Source organism: Stigmatopora argus, chromosome 17, assembly GCF_051989625.1.
Source record: "Stigmatopora argus isolate UIUO_Sarg chromosome 17, RoL_Sarg_1.0, whole genome shotgun sequence".
Taxonomy (NCBI): Eukaryota; Metazoa; Chordata; class Actinopteri; order Syngnathiformes; family Syngnathidae; genus Stigmatopora; species Stigmatopora argus.
The window spans coordinates 12,746,343-12,768,847 of NC_135403.1; the positions used below are offsets into that span (position 1 = coordinate 12,746,343).

Here is a 22,505-nt window from a genome sequence, read left to right on the forward strand (position 1 = left end):
TTGTTGCTTCCTCTTGGTGCTCTTTTGTGAGATATCGCAACCCGTTTTTTTTTATACAACTCTCACTTAATGCAGATGACAGCGTCTGTCCGTCGGACTCTGCTGACTCAACCAAATGAAAGGCTTGTCGGAACGTCCCGTTTTAATGAGCGCAAATAAATTAACTCAGACATAAATAGACGTACATTAGCTTTTTGGTCGCTCTTGTTCACGTGGGCTTTTAAAGTTGGCTTGACTTGCGTACAGTTTTGCACTGATATTGAAACGACTATCAGGATCGATGACATTAGTGGTGAGAAGCAATGTGCTGACCTTGTGCAATGTGTTTTCCAGGTTTGATTTAGGTCGAGAATGTTTTTTTTTCCCATTTCAAGTGGATTTGACGTCCAGCAATGTCAATGGCAGCAAATGAGGTAAGAATCTTAATCTTTATGCTCATTATGTATCCAAGCACCAATTAGTTTATAGCTTACAGATGCCCAAAATCTGAAACCGGTATAACTAATTGTGAATTGTTGAGTTCTTTCACAATTTTGCGGAATCTCCATCAAGGCGGCGCTTGTTGATGGCCTTGGTAATTATCCATCTTGGTCCTTTTGCGTTTTTTCCAAAAATCTCCATCCAAGCGCTACTTTTTGACGTCCTCAAATAAATTAGCGCATTGAATTACTCTCCCGATAAGTTAGCGCCCATTTTTACTAAGTACACTCTGGAATCCAAAGTCGGTTGCCACAGTCCATCAATGGATTCAGCCAGTTTAGCGCTATTATGTTACTTCCGGACTGTTCTCAAATGCGGTGCAGCTACCACACGGCAGGGTGCTTAGCATCCAGCACGCCGTACATCTCAGCTAGCTTCTTGAAGCGCGGTCCCCACTCGTTGAGGTAGTCGTACTCGTGGTCCCCGCCCGACGCGCCCGACTGCAGAGAGCTCAGCGACTCGGCTACCGATCCCTCGCCCTCGTAGGCGTATGTCTGCAACGAGTCGTAGGGCGGTGCCCGCGGGTCGTCATCAGCTTCCAGGAGCTTGGACAACACGTAGCCGTGAACGCCGCCCCCTCCGGCATTCTGCATCGGGACGTAGCGGGACAAACTCCGGATCTCTGGGAGCATGTCCTGTCGCGTCTCGCCTGGGTGGGGGAGCACCTCCCGCGGGTTCCACATGGCGGCGATGTCGAAGGCCTCCGTATCCTCCTCGCCGCCGCCTTCGTCATCGTAGCGGACAATGTTCTCGTGGACATTCTCCTCCTGGTCGCCGAGGTACGGTTTCTTGCGGTGCGTGCGCAGAGATAGCATTAGCAGGACCATCACTGACAAAACGGAAAAAAGTGAGCTTGTTAGCTTACTTTGACAGAGATACAGGTCCACTTGGATGTGGACTAGTGAGAAACGCATGTAAATTCCTGACGTTCTCTAAGAAACGCACGCACCCAGTAGGACAAGTATGGCGCCCAAGATGGCGATAAGCGCCGCCCGGCCCAGGCCGGCGGGCAGAGTGTACGCTTCAGCGTCGCAGGTCACCACGCTCCCGTAGCGGTCGCAAGCACACACGCGGATGCTCAGCGTAGAAGTGCTGGTACGAGGGGGCGCCTCCCCATCCGTCACTGTGATGGCGAGGTAAAAGACGCTCTGTTGGCGCTGGGACCAGCCGCTGCGACGCGTCAGCACCCACGCCGTGTTGTCTGATAAACAGAAGATAGGTAAAATTCAACATCATTTGGAAATATGTTTTTTGCCAGATAGGATTTATTTGATTTCAATGTACAGTCATGCCTCACCACTTCACTACTTCAGTGCACATGGTATTTTCCACTTCCATTTTCCAAGTAAGTAAAAATTGTTCGTAAAAATAATGAAATTCGCACGCAAACTTGCAAGCGGAGGGACACTCAACTCAAAAAACAAAGAAGAGGAAGAGGATGCTTCTTGATTTTCATAATCTTCACTTCACCTTCATCAAACTGCAAAGATCTCATCAATTTTTTTGGCGGAGAAGAGCTATTTTAAAGGTGAGTACAGTACAGGTGAGTGCTTCAAGTATTTACCCATTAAGTGAGTGTAGATAGATTATATTTCCGTACAGTATTTACTTAGTAAGAAGAAGAAGCAGATAAATTTCACCTTAGAAGAATGACATTGCCCCCGAATAATACAAACAGCCCAGAAGGACATCGTCTTGCCTTTTCTTCGGATTACATTTGGCAGAATGGATCTTGAATCGGCATTGAAAATACCTCCTTAGGCATCATTAATGAATGTACGTTGCATTACATAAAGAAAAAAGAAGCAAACATTGTGAAAACGCCAAGAATATCTTTTTACAAGGACATCTCTTTCCAAGGACATCTCTTTCCAAGGACATCTCTTTCCAAGGTCATCTTTTTCCAAGGACACCAACCAAGCAAGTGGTAATGCCAAGGATCTCTTTTTCCAAGGACATCTCTTTCCAAGGACATATTTTTCCAAGGACACCAACAAAGCAAATGGTAACCAGTAGGAACAAAATAAAGTCATCGTTAAGTTGGAGAATGCCCCATCGGTCTGGATCTCGGACTGTAGGTAGAAGATTCCTCTGGATAGCAACATGATTAGACCCAAAGCCAAGACCTTTTATGATAGCTTAGTCTCGTGGTTTTATTGCAAGCGAGGGCTGGTTTAAGGAGAGCTATGGTATACAATGTGTTTGGCTGGCGGGTTCACTTAAACTTCATGGACCTTTACAGATCTTTCATGGAATTTTTTGGGAATTAAGATCAAGCGGAGAAGAGCTATTTTAAAGGTGAGTACAGTACAGGTGAGTGCTTCAAGTATTTACCCATTTAGTGAGTGTAGATAGATTATATTTCCGTACAGTATTTACTTAGTAAGAAGAAGAAGAAGAAGATAAATTTCACCTTAGAAGAATGACATTGCCCCGAATAATACAAACAGCCCAGAAGGACATCGTCTTGCCTTTTCTTCGGATTACATTTGGCAGAATGGATCTTGAATCGGCATTGAAAATACCTCCTTAGGCATCATTAATGAATGTACGTTGCATTACATAAAGAAAAAAGAAGCAAACATTGTGAAAACGCCAAGAATATCTTTTTACAAGGACATCTCTTTCCAAGGACATCTCTTTCCAAGGAAATCTTTTTCCAAGGACACCAACCAAGCAAGTGATAATGCCAAGGATATTTTTCCAAGGACATCTCTTTCCAAGGACATATTTTTCAAAGGACACCAACCAAGCAAATGGTAACCAGTAGGAACAAAATAAAGTCATCGTTAAGTTGGAGAATGCCCCATCGGTCTGGATCTCGGACTGTAGGTAGAAGATTCCTCTGGATAGCAACATGATTAGACCCAAAGCCAAGACCTTTTATGATAGCTTAGTCTCGTGGTTTTATTGCAAGCGAGGGCTGGTTTAAGGAGAGCTATGGTATACAATGTGTTTGGCTGGCGGGTTCACTTAAACTTCATGGACCTTTACAGATCTTTCATGGAATTTTTTGGGAATTAAGATCAAGCGGAGAAGAGCTATTTTAAAGGTGAGTACAGTACAGGTGAGTGCTTCAAGTATTTACCCATTTAGTGAGTGTAGATAGATTATATTTCCGTACAGTATTTACTTAGTAAGAAGAAGAAGAAGAAGATAAATTTCACCTTAGAAGAATGACATTGCCCCGAATAATACAAACAGCCCAGAAGGACATCGTCTTGCCTTTTCTTCGGATTACATTTGGCAGAATGGATCTTGAATCGGCATTGAAAATACCTCCTTAGGCATCATTAATGAATGTACGTTGCATTACATAAAGAAAAAAGAAGCAAACATTGTGAAAACGCCAAGAATATCTTTTTACAAGGACATCTCTTTCCAAGGACATCTCTTTCCAAGGAAATCTTTTTCCAAGGACACCAACCAAGCAAGTGATAATGCCAAGGATATTTTTCCAAGGACATCTCTTTCCAAGGACATATTTTTCAAAGGACACCAACCAAGCAAATGGTAACCAGTAGGAACAAAATAAAGTCATCGTTAAGTTGGAGAATGCCCCATCGGTCTGGATCTCGGACTGTAGGTAGAAGATTCCTCTGGATAGCAACATGATTAGACCCAAAGCAAAGACCTTTTACAATAGCTTAGTCTCGTGGTTTTATTGCAAGCAAGGCCTGGTTTAAGGAGAGCTATGGTATACAATGTGTTTGGCTGGCGGGTTCACTTAAACTTCATGGACCTTTACAGATCTCTCATGGAATTTTTTGGGAATAAATATCAAGCGGAGAAGAGCTATTTTAAAGGTGAGTACAATACAGGTGAGTGCTTCAAGTATTTACCCATTTAGTGAGTGTAGATAGATTATATTTCCATACAGTATTTACTTAGTAAGAACAAGAAGAAGATGGATTTCACCTTAGAAGAATGACATTGCCCAGCCCCGAATAATTTAAACAGCCCAGAAGGACATCGTCTTGCCTTTTTTCGGATTACATTTGGCAGAATGGATCTTGAATCGGCATTGAAAATACCTCCTTAGGCATCATTAATGAATGTACGTTGCATTACATAAAGAAAAAAGAAGCAAACATTGTGAAAACGCCAAGAATATCTTTTTACAAGGACATCTCTTTCCAAGGACATCTCTTTCCAAGGACATATTTTTCCAAGGACACCAACCAAGCAAGTGGTAATGCCAAGGATATTTTTCCAAGGACATCTCTTTCCAAGGACATATTTTTCCAAGGACACCAACCAAGCAAATGGTAACCAGTAGGAACAAAATAAAGTCATCGTTAAGTTGGAGAATGCCCCATCGGTCTGGATCTCGGACTGTAGGTAGAAGATTCCTCTGGATAGCAACATGATTAGACCCAAAGCCAATACCTTTTAAGATAGCTTAGTCTCATGGTTTTATTGCAAGCAAGGGCTGGTTTAAGGAGAGCTATGGTATACAATGTGTTTGGCTGACAGGTTCACTTAAACTTCATGGACCTTTACAGATCTCTCATGGAATTTTTTGGGAATAAAGATCAAGCGGAGAAGAGCTATTTTAAAGGTGAGTACAATACAGGTGAGTGCTTCAAGTATTTACACATTTAGTGAGTGTAGATAGATTATATTTCCATACAGTATTTACTTAGTAAGAAGAAGAAGAAGATGGATTTCACCTTAGAAGAATGACATTGCCCAGCCCCGAATAGGTTAAACAGCCCAGAAGGACATCGTCTTGCCTTTTCTTCGGATTACATTTGGCAGAATGGATCTTGAATCGGCATTGAAAATACCTCCTTAGGCATCATTAATGAATGCACGTTGCATTACATAAAGAAAAAAGAAGCAAACATTGTGAAAACGCCAAGAATATCTTTTTACAAGGACATCTCTTTCCAAGGACATCTTTTTCCAAGGACACGAACCAAGCGAGTGGTAACGCCAAGGATATCTTTTTCCAAGGATCTTTTTCCAAGGACATCTTTTTCCAAGGACACCAACCAAGCGAGTGGTAACGCCAAGGATATCTTTTTCCAAGGATCTTTTTCCAAGGACATCTTTTTCCAAGGACACCAACCAAGCAAGTGGTAACGCCAAGGATATCTTTTTCCAAGGACATCTCTTTCCAAGGACATCTTTTTCCAAGGACACCAACCAAGCAAGTGGTAATGCCAAGGATATTTTTCCAAGGACATCTCTTTCCAAGGACATCTCTTTCCAAGGACATATTTTTCCAAGGACACCAACCAAGCAAGTGGTAATGCCAAGGATATTTTTCCAAGGACATCTCTTTCCAAGGACATATTTTTCCAAGGACACCAACCAAGCAAATGGTAACCAGTAGGAACAAAATAAAGTCATCGTTAAGTTGGAGAATGCCCCATCGGTCTGGATCTCGGACTGTAGGTAGAAGATTCCTCTGGATAGCAACATGATTAGACCCAAAGCCAATACCTTTTAAGATAGCTTAGTCTCATGGTTTTATTGCAAGCAAGGGCTGGTTTAAGGAGAGCTATGGTATACAATGTGTTTGGCTGACAGGTTCACTTAAACTTCATGGACCTTTACAGATCTCTCATGGAATTTTTTGGGAATAAAGATCAAGCGGAGAAGAGCTATTTTAAAGGTGAGTACAATACAGGTGAGTGCTTCAAGTATTTACCCATTTAGAGAGTGTAGATAGATTATATTTCCATACAGTATTTACTTAGTAAGAAGAAGAAGAAGATAAATTTCACCTTAGAAGAATGACATTGCCCCGAATAATACAAACAGCCCAGAAGGACATCGTCTTGCCTTTTCTTCGGATTACATTTGGCAGAATGGATCTTGAATCGGCATTGAAAATACCTCCTTAGGCATCATTAATGAATGTATGTTGCATTACATAAAGAAAAAAGAAGCAAACATTGTGAAAACGCCAAGAATATCTTTTTACAAGGACATCTCTTTCCAAGGACATCTCTTTCCAAGGAAATCTTTTTCCAAGGACACCAACCAAGCAAGTGGTAATGCCAAGGATATTTTTCCAAGGACATCTCTTTCCAAGGACATATTTTTCCAGGGACACCAACCAAGCAAATGGTAACCAGTAGGAACAAAATAAAGTCATCGTTAAGTTGGAGAATGCCCCAAAGGTCTGGATCTCGGACTGTAGGTAGAAGATTCCTCTGGATAGCAACATGATTAGACCCAAAGCAAAGACCTTTTACGATAGCTTAGTCTCGTGGTTTTATTGCAAGCAAGGCCTGGTATAAGGAGAGCTATGGTATACAATGTGTTTGGCTGGCGGGTTCACTTAAACTTCATGGACCTTTACAGATCTCTCATGGAATTTTTTGGGAATTAATATCAAGCGGAGAAGAGCTATTTTAAAGGTGAGTACAATACAGGTGAGTGCTTCAAGTATTTACACATTTAGTGAGTGTAGATAGATTATATTTCCATACAGTATTTACTTAGTAAGAAGAAGAAGAAGATGGATTTCACCTTAGAAGAATGACATTGCCCAGCCCCGAATAGGTTAAACAGCCCAGAAGGACATCGTCTTGCCTTTTCTTCGGATTACATTTGGCAGAATGGATCTTGAATCGGCATTGAAAATACCTCCTTAGGCATCATTAATGAATGCACGTTGCATTACATAAAGAAAAAAGAAGCAAACATTGTGAAAACGCCAAGAATATCTTTTTACAAGGACATCTCTTTCCAAGGACATCTTTTTCCAAGGACACGAACCAAGCGAGTGGTAACGCCAAGGATATCTTTTTCCAAGGATCTTTTTCCAAGGACATCTTTTTCCAAGGACACCAACCAAGCAAGTGGTAACGCCAAGGATATCTTTTTCCAAGGACATCTCTTTCCAAGGACATCTTTTTCCAAGGACACCAACCAAGCAAGTGGTAATGCCAAGGATATTTTTCCAAGGACATCTCTTTCCAAGGACATCTCTTTCCAAGGACATATTTTTCCAAGGACACCAACCAAGCAAGTGGTAATGCCAAGGATATTTTTCCAAGGACATCTCTTTCCAAGGACATATTTTTCCAAGGACACCAACCAAGCAAATGGTAACCAGTAGGAACAAAATAAAGTCATCGTTAAGTTGGAGAATGCCCCATCGGTCTGGATCTCGGACTGTAGGTAGAAGATTCCTCTGGATAGCAACATGATTAGACCCAAAGCCAATACCTTTTAAGATAGCTTAGTCTCATGGTTTTATTGCAAGCAAGGGCTGGTTTAAGGAGAGCTATGGTATACAATGTGTTTGGCTGACAGGTTCACTTAAACTTCATGGACCTTTACAGATCTCTCATGGAATTTTTTGGGAATAAAGATCAAGCGGAGAAGAGCTATTTTAAAGGTGAGTACAATACAGGTGAGTGCTTCAAGTATTTACCCATTTAGAGAGTGTAGATAGATTATATTTCCATACAGTATTTACTTAGTAAGAAGAAGAAGAAGATAAATTTCACCTTAGAAGAATGACATTGCCCCGAATAATACAAACAGCCCAGAAGGACATCGTCTTGCCTTTTCTTCGGATTACATTTGGCAGAATGGATCTTGAATCGGCATTGAAAATACCTCCTTAGGCATCATTAATGAATGTATGTTGCATTACATAAAGAAAAAAGAAGCAAACATTGTGAAAACGCCAAGAATATCTTTTTACAAGGACATCTCTTTCCAAGGACATCTCTTTCCAAGGAAATCTTTTTCCAAGGACACCAACCAAGCAAGTGGTAATGCCAAGGATATTTTTCCAAGGACATCTCTTTCCAAGGACATATTTTTCCAGGGACACCAACCAAGCAAATGGTAACCAGTAGGAACAAAATAAAGTCATCGTTAAGTTGGAGAATGCCCCAAAGGTCTGGATCTCGGACTGTAGGTAGAAGATTCCTCTGGATAGCAACATGATTAGACCCAAAGCAAAGACCTTTTACGATAGCTTAGTCTCGTGGTTTTATTGCAAGCAAGGCCTGGTATAAGGAGAGCTATGGTATACAATGTGTTTGGCTGGCGGGTTCACTTAAACTTCATGGACCTTTACAGATCTCTCATGGAATTTTTTGGGAATAAATATCAAGCGGAGAAGAGCTATTTTAAAGGTGAGTACAATACAGGTGAGTGCTTCAAGTATTTACACATTTAGTGAGTGTAGATAGATTATATTTCCATACAGTATTTACTTAGTAAGAAGAAGAAGAAGATGGATTTCACCTTAGAAGAATGACATTGCCCAGCCCCGAATAGGTTAAACAGCCCAGAAGGACATCGTCTTGCCTTTTCTTCGGATTACATTTGGCAGAATGGATCTTGAATCGGCATTGAAAATACCTCCTTAGGCATCATTAATGAATGCACGTTGCATTACATAAAGAAAAAAGAAGCAAACATTGTGAAAACGCCAAGAATATCTTTTTACAAGGACATCTCTTTCCAAGGACATCTTTTTCCAAGGACACGAACCAAGCGAGTGGTAACGCCAAGGATATCTTTTTCCAAGGATCTTTTTCCAAGGACATCTTTTTCCAAGGACACCAACCAAGCAAGTGGTAATGCCAAGGATATCTTTTTCCAAGGACATCTCTTTCCAAGGACATCTTTTTCCAAGGACACCAACCAAGCAAGTGGTAATGCCAAGGATATTTTTCCAAGGACATCTCTTTCCAAGGACATCTCTTTCCAAGGACATATTTTTCCAAGGACACCAACCAAGCAAGTGGTAATGCCAAGGATATTTTTCCAAGGACATCTCTTTCCAAGGACATATTTTTCCAAGGACACCAACCAAGCAAATGGTAACCAGTAGGAACAAAATAAAGTCATCGTTAAGTTGGAGAATGCCCCATCGGTCTGGATCTCGGACTGTAGGTAGAAGATTCCTCTGGATAGCAACATGATTAGACCCAAAGCCAATACATTTTAAGATAGCTTAGTCTCATGGTTTTATTGCAAGCAAGGGCTGGTTTAAGGAGAGCTATGGTATACAATGTGTTTGGCTGACAGGTTCACTTAAACTTCATGGACCTTTACAGATCTCTCATGGAATTTTTTGGGAATAAAGATCAAGCGGAGAAGAGCTATTGTAAAGGTGAGTACAATACAGGTGAGTGCTTCAAGTATTTACCCATTTAGAGAGTGTAGATAGATTATATTTCCATACAGTATTTACTTAGTAAGAAGAAGAAGAAGATAAATTTCACCTTAGAAGAATGACATTGCCCCGAATAATACAAACAGCCCAGAAGGACATCGTCTTGCCTTTTCTTCGGATTACATTTGGCAGAATGGATCTTGAATCGGCATTGAAAATACCTCCTTAGGCATCATTAATGAATGTATGTTGCATTACATAAAGAAAAAAGAAGCAAACATTGTGAAAACGCCAAGAATATCTTTTTACAAGGACATCTCTTTCCAAGGACATCTCTTTCCAAGGAAATCTTTTTCCAAGGACACCAACCAAGCAAGTGGTAATGCCAAGGATATTTTTCCAAGGACATCTCTTTCCAAGGACATATTTTTCCAGGGACACCAACCAAGCAAATGGTAACCAGTAGGAACAAAATAAAGTCATCGTTAAGTTGGAGAATGCCCCAAAGGTCTGGATCTCGGACTGTAGGTAGAAGATTCCTCTGGATAGCAACATGATTAGACCCAAAGCAAAGACCTTTTACGATAGCTTAGTCTCGTGGTTTTATTGCAAGCAAGGCCTGGTATAAGGAGAGCTATGGTATACAATGTGTTTGGCTGGCGGGTTCACTTAAACTTCATGGACCTTTACAGATCTCTCATGGAATTTTTTGGGAATTAATATCAAGCGGAGAAGAGCTATTTTAAAGGTGAGTACAATACAGGTGAGTGCTTCAAGTATTTACACATTTAGTGAGTGTAGATAGATTATATTTCCATACAGTATTTACTTAGTAAGAAGAAGAAGAAGATGGATTTCACCTTAGAAGAATGACATTGCCCAGCCCCGAATAGGTTAAACAGCCCAGAAGGACATCGTCTTGCCTTTTCTTCGGATTACATTTGGCAGAATGGATCTTGAATCGGCATTGAAAATACCTCCTTAGGCATCATTAATGAATGCACGTTGCATTACATAAAGAAAAAAGAAGCAAACATTGTGAAAACGCCAAGAATATCTTTTTACAAGGACATCTCTTTCCAAGGACATCTTTTTCCAAGGACACGAACCAAGCGAGTGGTAACGCCAAGGATATCTTTTTCCAAGGATCTTTTTCCAAGGACATCTTTTTCCAAGGACACCAACCAAGCAAGTGGTAACGCCAAGGATATCTTTTTCCAAGGACATCTCTTTCCAAGGACATCTTTTTCCAAGGACACCAACCAAGCAAGTGGTAATGCCAAGGATATTTTTCCAAGGACATCTCTTTCCAAGGACATCTCTTTCCAAGGACATATTTTTCCAAGGACACCAACCAAGCAAGTGGTAATGCCAAGGATATTTTTCCAAGGACATCTCTTTCCAAGGACATATTTTTCCAAGGACACCAACCAAGCAAATGGTAACCAGTAGGAACAAAATAAAGTGATCGTTAAGTTGGAGAATGCCCCATCGGTCTGGATCTCGGACTGTAGGTAGAAGATTCCTCTGGATAGCAACATGATTAGACCCAAAGCCAATACCTTTTAAGATAGCTTAGTCTCATGGTTTTATTGCAAGCAAGGGCTGGTTTAAGGAGAGCTATGGTATACAATGTGTTTGGCTGACAGGTTCACTTAAACTTCATGGACCTTTACAGATCTCTCATGGAATTTTTTGGGAATAAAGATCAAGCGGAGAAGAGCTATTTTAAAGGTGAGTACAATACAGGTGAGTGCTTCAAGTATTTACCCATTTAGAGAGTGTAGATAGATTATATTTCCATACAGTATTTACTTAGTAAGAAGAAGAAGAAGATAAATTTCACCTTAGAAGAATGACATTGCCCCGAATAATACAAACAGCCCAGAAGGACATCGTCTTGCCTTTTCTTCGGATTACATTTGGCAGAATGGATCTTGAATCGGCATTGAAAATACCTCCTTAGGCATCATTAATGAATGTATGTTGCATTACATAAAGAAAAAAGAAGCAAACATTGTGAAAACGCCAAGAATATATTTTTCCAAGGACATCTCTTTCCAAGGACATCTCTTTCCAAGGAAATCTTTTTCCAAGGACACCAACCAAGCAAGTGGTAATGCCAAGGATATTTTTCCAAGGACATCTCTTTCCAAGGACATATTTTTCCAGGGACACCAACCAAGCAAATGGTAACCAGTAGGAACAAAATAAAGTCATCGTTAAGTTGGAGAATGCCCCAAAGGTCTGGATCTCGGACTGTAGGTAGAAGATTCCTCTGGATAGCAACATGATTAGACCCAAAGCAAAGACCTTTTACGATAGCTTAGTCTCGTGGTTTTATTGCAAGCAAGGCCTGGTATAAGGAGAGCTATGGTATACAATGTGTTTGGCTGGCGGGTTCACTTAAACTTCATGGACCTTTACAGATCTCTCATGGAATTTTTTGGGAATTAAGATCAAGCGGAGAAGAGCTATTTTAAAGGTGAGTACAATACAGGTGAGTGCTTCAAGTATTTACCCATTTAGTGAGTGTAGATAGATTATATTTCCGTACAGTATTTACTTAGTAAGAAGAAGAAGAAGATGGATTTCACCTTAGAAGAATGACATTGCCCAGCCCCGAATAATTTAAACAGCCCAGAACGACATCGTCTTGCCTTTTTTCGGATTACATTTGGCAGAATGGATCTTGAATCGGCATTGAAAATACCTCCTTAGGCATCATTAATGAATGTATGTTGCATTACATAAAGAAAAAAGAAGCAAACATTGTGAAAACGCCAAGAATATCTTTTTACAAGGACATCTCTTTCCAAGGACATCTCTTTCCAAGGAAATCTTTTTCCAAGGACACCAACCAAGCAAGTGGTAATGCCAAGGATATTTTTCCAAGGACATCTCTTTCCAAGGACATATTTTTCCAGGGACACCAACCAAGCAAATGGTAACCAGTAGGAACAAAATAAAGTCATCGTTAAGTTGGAGAATGCCCCAAAGGTCTGGATCTCGGACTGTAGGTAGAAGATTCCTCTGGATAGCAACATGATTAGACCCAAAGCAAAGACCTTTTACGATAGCTTAGTCTCGTGGTTTTATTGCAAGCAAGGCCTGGTATAAGGAGAGCTATGGTATACAATGTGTTTGGCTGGCGGGTTCACTTAAACTTCATGGACCTTTACAGATCTCTCATGGAATTTTTTGGGAATAAATATCAAGCGGAGAAGAGCTATTTTAAAGGTGAGTACAATACAGGTGAGTGCTTCAAGTATTTACACATTTAGTGAGTGTAGATAGATTATATTTCCATACAGTATTTACTTAGTAAGAAGAAGAAGAAGATGGATTTCACCTTAGAAGAATGACATTGCCCAGCCCCGAATAGGTTAAACAGCCCAGAAGGACATCGTCTTGCCTTTTCTTCGGATTACATTTGGCAGAATGGATCTTGAATCGGCATTGAAAATACCTCCTTAGGCATCATTAATGAATGCACGTTGCATTACATAAAGAAAAAAGAAGCAAACATTGTGAAAACGCCAAGAATATCTTTTTACAAGGACATCTCTTTCCAAGGACATCTTTTTCCAAGGACACGAACCAAGCGAGTGGTAACGCCAAGGATATCTTTTTCCAAGGATCTTTTTCCAAGGACATCTTTTTCCAAGGACACCAACCAAGCAAGTGGTAACGCCAAGGATATCTTTTTCCAAGGACATCTCTTTCCAAGGACATCTTTTTCCAAGGACACCAACCAAGCAAGTGGTAATGCCAAGGATATTTTTCCAAGGACATCTCTTTCCAAGGACATCTCTTTCCAAGGACATATTTTTCCAAGGACACCAACCAAGCAAGTGGTAATGCCAAGGATATTTTTCCAAGGACATCTCTTTCCAAGGACATATTTTTCCAAGGACACCAACCAAGCAAATGGTAACCAGTAGGAACAAAATAAAGTCATCGTTAAGTTGGAGAATGCCCCATCGGTCTGGATCTCGGACTGTAGGTAGAAGATTCCTCTGGATAGCAACATGATTAGACCCAAAGCCAATACCTTTTAAGATAGCTTAGTCTCATGGTTTTATTGCAAGCAAGGGCTGGTTTAAGGAGAGCTATGGTATACAATGTGTTTGGCTGACAGGTTCACTTAAACTTCATGGACCTTTACAGATCTCTCATGGAATTTTTTGGGAATAAAGATCAAGCGGAGAAGAGCTATTTTAAAGGTGAGTACAATACAGGTGAGTGCTTCAAGTATTTACCCATTTAGAGAGTGTAGATAGATTATATTTCCATACAGTATTTACTTAGTAAGAAGAAGAAGAAGATAAATTTCACCTTAGAAGAATGACATTGCCCCGAATAATACAAACAGCCCAGAAGGACATCGTCTTGCCTTTTCTTCGGATTACATTTGGCAGAATGGATCTTGAATCGGCATTGAAAATACCTCCTTAGGCATCATTAATGAATGTATGTTGCATTACATAAAGAAAAAAGAAGCAAACATTGTGAAAACGCCAAGAATATATTTTTACAAGGACATCTCTTTCCAAGGACATCTCTTTCCAATGAAATCTTTTTCCAAGGACACCAACCAAGCAAGTGGTAATGCCAAGGATATTTTTCCAAGGACATCTCTTTCCAAGGACATATTTTTCCAGGGACACCAACCAAGCAAATGGTAACCAGTAGGAACAAAATAAAGTCATCGTTAAGTTGGAGAATGCCCCAAAGGTCTGGATCTCGGACTGTAGGTAGAAGATTCCTCTGGATAGCAACATGATTAGACCCAAAGCAAAGACCTTTTACGATAGCTTAGTCTCGTGGTTTTATTGCAAGCAAGGCCTGGTATAAGGAGAGCTATGGTATACAATGTGTTTGGCTGGCGGGTTCACTTAAACTTCATGGACCTTTACAGATCTCTCATGGAATTTTTTGGGAATTAAGATCAAGCGGAGAAGAGCTATTTTAAAGGTGAGTACAATACAGGTGAGTGCTTCAAGTATTTACCCATTTAGAGAGTGTAGATAGATTATATTTCCATACAGTATTTACTTAGTAAGAAGAAGAAGAAGATAAATTTCACCTTAGAAGAATGACATTGCCCCGAATAATACAAACAGCCCAGAAGGACATCGTCTTGCCTTTTCTTCGGATTACATTTGGCAGAATGGATCTTGAATCGGCATTGAAAATACCTCCTTAGGCATCATTAATGAATGTATGTTGCATTACATAAAGAAAAAAGAAGCAAACATTGTGAAAACGCCAAGAATATCTTTTTACAAGGACATCTCTTTCCAAGGACATCTCTTTCCAAGGAAATCTTTTTCCAAGGACACCAACCAAGCAAGTGGTAATGCCAAGGATATTTTTCCAAGGACATCTCTTTCCAAGGACATATTTTTCCAGGGACACCAACCAAGCAAATGGTAACCAGTAGGAACAAAATAAAGTCATCGTTAAGTTGGAGAATGCCCCAAAGGTCTGGATCTCGGACTGTAGGTAGAAGATTCCTCTGGATAGCAACATGATTAGACCCAAAGCAAAGACCTTTTACGATAGCTTAGTCTCGTGGTTTTATTGCAAGCAAGGCCTGGTATAAGGAGAGCTATGGTATACAATGTGTTTGGCTGGCGGGTTCACTTAAACTTCATGGACCTTTACAGATCTCTCATGGAATTTTTTGGGAATAAATATCAAGCGGAGAAGAGCTATTTTAAAGGTGAGTACAATACAGGTGAGTGCTTCAAGTATTTACACATTTAGTGAGTGTAGATAGATTATATTTCCATACAGTATTTACTTAGTAAGAAGAAGAAGAAGATGGATTTCACCTTAGAAGAATGACATTGCCCAGCCCCGAATAGGTTAAACAGCCCAGAAGGACATCGTCTTGCCTTTTCTTCGGATTACATTTGGCAGAATGGATCTTGAATCGGCATTGAAAATACCTCCTTAGGCATCATTAATGAATGCACGTTGCATTACATAAAGAAAAAAGAAGCAAACATTGTGAAAACGCCAAGAATATCTTTTTACAAGGACATCTCTTTCCAAGGACATCTTTTTCCAAGGACACGAACCAAGCGAGTGGTAACGCCAAGGATATCTTTTTCCAAGGATCTTTTTCCAAGGACATCTTTTTCCAAGGACACCAACCAAGCAAGTGGTAACGCCAAGGATATCTTTTTCCAAGGACATCTCTTTCCAAGGACATCTTTTTCCAAGGACACCAACCAAGCAAGTGGTAATGCCAAGGATATTTTTCCAAGGACATCTCTTTCCAAGGACATCTCTTTCCAAGGACATATTTTTCCAAGGACACCAACCAAGCAAGTGGTAATGCCAAGGATATTTTTCCAAGGACATCTCTTTCCAAGGACATAATTTTCCAAGGACACCAACCAAGCAAATGGTAACCAGTAGGAACAAAATAAAGTCATCGTTAAGTTGGAGAATGCCCCATCGGTCTGGATCTCGGACTGTAGGTAGAAGATTCCTCTGGATAGCAACATGATTAGACCCAAAGCCAATACCTTTTAAGATAGCTTAGTCTCATGGTTTTATTGCAAGCAAGGGCTGGTTTAAGGAGAGCTATGGTATACAATGTGTTTGGCTGACAGGTTCACTTAAACTTCATGGACCTTTACAGATCTCTCATGGAATTTTTTGGGAATAAAGATCAAGCGGAGAAGAGCTATTTTAAAGGTGAGTACAATACAGGTGAGTGCTTCAAGTATTTACCCATTTAGAGAGTGTAGATAGATTATATTTCCATACAGTATTTACTTAGTAAGAAGAAGAAGAAGATAAATTTCACCTTAGAAGAATGACATTGCCCCGAATAATACAAACAGCCCAGAAGGACATCGTCTTGCCTTTTCTTCGGATTACATTTGGCAGAATGGATCTTGAATCGGCATTGAAAATACCTCCTTAGGCATCATTAATGAATGTATGTTGCATTACATAAAGAAAAAAGAAGCAAACATTGTGAAAACGCCAAGAATATCTTTTTACAAGGACATCTCTTTCCAAGGACATCTCTTTCCAAGGAAATCTTTTTCCAAGGACACCAACCAAGCAAGTGGTAATGCCAAGGATATTTTTCCAAGGACATCTCTTTCCAAGGACATATTTTTCCAGGGACACCAACCAAGCAAATGGTAACCAGTAGGAACAAAATAAAGTCATCGTTAAGTTGGAGAATGCCCCAAAGGTCTGGATCTCGGACTGTAGGTAGAAGATTCCTCTGGATAGCAACATGATTAGACCCAAAGCAAAGACCTTTTACGATAGCTTAGTCTCGTGGTTTTATTGCAAGCAAGGCCTGGTATAAGGAGAGCTATGGTATACAATGTGTTTGGCTGGCGGGTTCACTTAAACTTCATGGACCTTTACAGATCTCTCATGGAATTTTTTGGGAATTAATATCAAGCGGAGAAGAGCTATTTTAAAGGTGAGTACAATACAGGTGAGTGCTTCAAGTATTTACACATTTAGTGAGTGTAGATAGATTATATTTCCATACAGTATTTACTTAGTAAGAAGAAGAAGAAGATGGATTTCACCTTAGAAGAATGACATTGCCCAGCCCCGAATAGGTTAAACAGCCCAGAAGGACATCGTCTTGCCTTTTCTTCGGATTACATTTGGAAGAATGGATCTTGAATCGGCATTGAAAATACCTCCTTAGGCATCATTAATGAATGCACGTTGCATTACATAAAGAAAAAAGAAGCAAACATTGTGAAAACGCCAAGAATATCTTTTTACAAGGACATCTCTTTCCAAGGACATCTTTTTCCAAGGACACGAACCAAGCGAGTGGTAACGCCAAGGATATCTTTTTCCAAGGATCTTTTTCCAAGGACATCTTTTTCCAAGGACACCAACCAAGCAAGTGGTAACGCCAAGGATATCTTTTTCCAAGGACATCTCTTTCCAAGGACATCTTTTTCCAAGGACACCAACCAAGCAAGTGGTAATGCCAAGGATATTTTTCCAAGGACATCTCTTTCCAAGGACATCTCTTTCCAAGGACATATTTTTCCAAGGACACCAACCAAGCAAGTGGTAATGCCAAGGATATTTTTCCAAGGACATCTCTTTCCAAGGACATATTTTTCCAAGGACACCAACCAAGCAAATGGTAACCAGTAGGAACAAAATAAAGTCATCGTTAAGTTGGAGAATGCCCCATCGGTCTGGATCTCGGACTGTAGGTAGAAGATTCCTCTGGATAGCAACATGATTAGACCCAAAGCCAATACCTTTTAAGATAGCTTAGTCTCATGGTTTTATTGCAAGCAAGGGCTGGTTTAAGGAGAGCTATGGTATACAATGTGTTTGGCTGACAGGTTCACTTAAACTTCATGGACCTTTACAGATCTCTCATGGAATTTTTTGGGAATAAAGATCAAGCGGAGAAGAGCTATTTTAAAGGTGAGTACAATACAGGTGAGTGCTTCAAGTATTTACCCATTTAGAGAGTGTAGATAGATTATATTTCCATACAGTATTTACTTAGTAAGAAGAAGAAGAAGATGGATTTCACCTTAGAAGAATGACATTGCCCAGCCCCGAATAGGTTAAACAGCCCAGAAGGACATCGTCTTGCCTTTTCTTCGGATTACATTTGGAAGAATGGATCTTGAATCGGCATTGAAAATACCTCCTTAGGCATCATTAATGAATGCACGTTGCATTACATAAAGAAAAAAGAAGCAAACATTGTGAAAACGCCAAGAATATCTTTTTACAAGGACATCTCTTTCCAAGGACATCTTTTTCCAAGGACACGAACCAAGCGAGTGGTAACGCCAAGGATATCTTTTTCCAAGGATCTTTTTCCAAGGACATCTTTTTCCAAGGACACCAACCAAGCAAGTGGTAACGCCAAGGATATCTTTTTCCAAGGACATCTCTTTCCAAGGACATCTTTTTCCAAGGACACCAACCAAGCAAGTGGTAATGCCAAGGATATTTTTCCAAGGACATCTCTTTCCAAGGACATCTCTTTCCAAGGACATATTTTTCCAAGGACACCAACCAAGCAAGTGGTAATGCCAAGGATATTTTTCCAAGGACATCTCTTTCCAAGGACATATTTTTCCAAGGACACCAACCAAGCAAATGGTAACCAGTAGGAACAAAATAAAGTCATCGTTAAGTTGGAGAATGCCCCATCGATCTGGATCTCGGACTGTAGGTAGAAGATTCCTCTGGATAGCAACATGATTAGACCCAAAGCCAATACCTTTTAAGATAGCTTAGTCTCATGGTTTTATTGCAAGCAAGGGCTGGTTTAAGGAGAGCTATGGTATACAATGTGTTTGGCTGACAGGTTCACTTAAACTTCATGGACCTTTACAGATCTCTCATGGAATTTTTTGGGAATAAAGATCAAGCGGAGAAGAGCTATTTTAAAGGTGAGTACAATACAGGTGAGTGCTTCAAGTATTTACCCATTTAGAGAGTGTAGATAGATTATATTTCCATACAGTATTTACTTAGTAAGAAGAAGAAGAAGATAAATTTCACCTTAGAAGAATGACATTGCCCCGAATAATACAAACAGCCCAGAAGGACATCGTCTTGCCTTTTCTTCGGATTACATTTGGCAGAATGGATCTTGAATCGGCATTGAAAATACCTCCTTAGGCATCATTAATGAATGTATGTTGCATTACATAAAGAAAAAAGAAGCAAACATTGTGAAAACGCCAAGAATATCTTTTTACAAGGACATCTCTTTCCAAGGACATCTCTTTCCAAGGAAATCTTTTTCCAAGGACACCAACCAAGCAAGTGGTAATGCCAAGGATATTTTTCCAAGGACATCTCTTTCCAAGGACATATTTTTCCAGGGACACCAACCAAGCAAATGGTAACCAGTAGGAACAAAATAAAGTCATCGTTAAGTTGGAGAATGCCCCAAAGGTCTGGACTGGACTGTAGGTAGAAGATTCCTCTGGATAGCAACATGATTAGACCCAAAGCAAAGACCTTTTACGATAGCTTAGTCTCGTGGTTTTATTGCAAGCAAGGCCTGGTATAAGGAGAGCTATGGTATACAATGTGTTTGGCTGGCGGGTTCACTTAAACTTCATGGACCTTTACAGATCTCTCATGGAATTTTTTGGGAATTAATATCAAGCGGAGAAGAGCTATTTTAAAGGTGAGTACAATACAGGTGAGTGCTTCAAGTATTTACACATTTAGTGAGTGTAGATAGATTATATTTCCATACAGTATTTACTTAGTAAGAAGAAGAAGAAGATGGATTTCACCTTAGAAGAATGACATTGCCCAGCCCCGAATAGGTTAAACAGCCCAGAAGGACATCGTCTTGCCTTTTCTTCGGATTACATTTGGCAGAATGGATCTTGAATCGGCATTGAAAATACCTCCTTAGGCATCATTAATGAATGCACGTTGCATTACATAAAGAAAAAAGAAGCAAACATTGTGAAAACGCCAAGAATATCTTTTTACAAGGACATCTCTTTCCAAGGACATCTTTTTCCAAGGACACGAACCAAGCGAGTGGTAACGCCAAGGATATCTTTTTCCAAGGATCTTTTTCCAAGGACATCTTTTTCCAAGGACACCAACCAAGCAAGTGGTAACGCCAAGGATATCTTTTTCCAAGGACATCTCTTTCCAAGGACATCTTTTTCCAAGGACACCAACCAAGCAAGTGGTAATGCCAAGGATATTTTTCCAAGGACATCTCTTTCCAAGGACATCTCTTTCCAAGGACATATTTTTCCAAGGACACCAACCAAGCAAGTGGTAATGCCAAGGATATTTTTCCAAGGACATCTCTTTCCAAGGACATATTTTTCCAAGGACACCAACCAAGCAAATGGTAACCAGTAGGAACAAAATAAAGTCATCGTTAAGTTGGAGAATGCCCCATCGGTCTGGATCTCGGACTGTAGGTAGAAGATTCCTCTGGATAGCAACATGATTAGACCCAAAGCCAATACCTTTTAAGATAGCTTAGTCTCATGGTTTTATTGCAAGCAAGGGCTGGTTTAAGGAGAGCTATGGTATACAATGTGTTTGGCTGACAGGTTCACTTAAACTTCATGGACCTTTACAGATCTCTCATGGAATTTTTTGGGAATAAAGATCAAGCGGAGAAGAGCTATTTTAAAGGTGAGTACAATACAGGTGAGTGCTTCAAGTATTTACCCATTTAGAGAGTGTAGATAGATTATATTTCCATACAGTATTTACTTAGTAAGAAGAAGAAGAAGATAAATTTCACCTTAGAAGAATGACATTGCCCCGAATAATACAAACAGCCCAGAAGGACATCGTCTTGCCTTTTCTTCGGATTACATTTGGCAGAATGGATCTTGAATCGGCATTGAAAATACCTCCTTAGGCATCATTAATGAATGTATGTTGCATTACATAAAGAAAAAAGAAGCAAACATTGTGAAAACGCCAAGAATATCTTTTTACAAGGACATCTCTTTCCAAGGACATCTCTTTCCAAGGAAATCTTTTTCCAAGGACACCAACCAAGCAAGTGGTAATGCCAAGGATATTTTTCCAAGGACATCTCTTTCCAAGGACATATTTTTCCAGGGACACCAACCAAGCAAATGGTAACCAGTAGGAACAAAATAAAGTCATCGTTAAGTTGGAGAATGCCCCAAAGGTCTGGATCTCGGACTGTAGGTAGAAGATTCCTCTGGATAGCAACATGATTAGACCCAAAGCAAAGACCTTTTACGATAGCTTAGTCTCGTGGTTTTATTGCAAGCAAGGCCTGGTATAAGGAGAGCTATGGTATACAATGTGTTTGGCTGGCGGGTTCACTTAAACTTCATGGACCTTTACAGATCTCTCATGGAATTTTTTGGGAATAAATATCAAGCGGAGAAGAGCTATTTTAAAGGTGAGTACAATACAGGTGAGTGCTTCAAGTATTTACACATTTAGTGAGTGTAGATAGATTATATTTCCATACAGTATTTACTTAGTAAGAAGAAGAAGAAGATGGATTTCACCTTAGAAGAATGACATTGCCCAGCCCCGAATAGGTTAAACAGCCCAGAAGGACATCGTCTTGCCTTTTCTTCGGATTACATTTGGCAGAATGGATCTTGAATCGGCATTGAAAATACCTCCTTAGGCATCATTAATGAATGCACGTTGCATTACATAAAGAAAAAAGAAGCAAACATTGTGAAAACGCCAAGAATATCTTTTTACAAGGACATCTCTTTCCAAGGACATCTTTTTCCAAGGACACGAACCAAGCGAGTGGTAACGCCAAGGATATCTTTTTCCAAGGATCTTTTTCCAAGGACATCTTTTTCCAAGGACACCAACCAAGCAAGTGGTAATGCCAAGGATATCTTTTTCCAAGGACATCTCTTTCCAAGGACATCTTTTTCCAAGGACACCAACCAAGCAAGTGGTAATGCCAAGGATATTTTTCCAAGGACATCTCTTTCCAAGGACATCTCTTTCCAAGGACATATTTTTCCAAGGACACCAACCAAGCAAGTGGTAATGCCAAGGATATTTTTCCAAGGACATCTCTTTCCAAGGACATATTTTTCCAAGGACACCAACCAAGCAAATGGTAACCAGTAGGAACAAAATAAAGTCATCGTTAAGTTGGAGAATGCCCCATCGGTCTGGATCTCGGACTGTAGGGAGAAGATTCCTCTGGATAGCAACATGATTAGACCCAAAGCCAATACCTTTTAAGATAGCTTAGTCTCATGGTTTTATTGCAAGCAAGGGCTGGTTTAAGGAGAGCTATGGTATACAATGTGTTTGGCTGACAGGTTCACTTAAACTTCATGGACCTTTACAGATCTCTCATGGAATTTTTTGGGAATAAAGATCAAGCGGAGAAGAGCTATTGTAAAGGTGAGTACAATACAGG

General features: G+C 40.1%; 1 protein-coding gene across 2 annotated transcripts in view; it reads right to left on the reverse strand.

The window, feature by feature from the left end:
* LOC144091613 (cadherin-20-like) overlaps positions 1-22,505 on the reverse strand; it is a 63,289-nt gene continuing 40,784 nt past the window's right edge. For both annotated transcript variants that reach the window (XM_077624098.1, XM_077624099.1), the window contains 2 exons: positions 1,430-1,681; positions 1-1,309 (listed from right to left, as the gene is read on the reverse strand). In XM_077624098.1, coding sequence (XP_077480224.1) covers positions 804-1,309; positions 1,430-1,681 — 758 coding nt within the window. In that variant the 3' untranslated portion in view covers positions 1-803. The remainder of the gene's footprint in view (positions 1,310-1,429; positions 1,682-22,505) is intronic.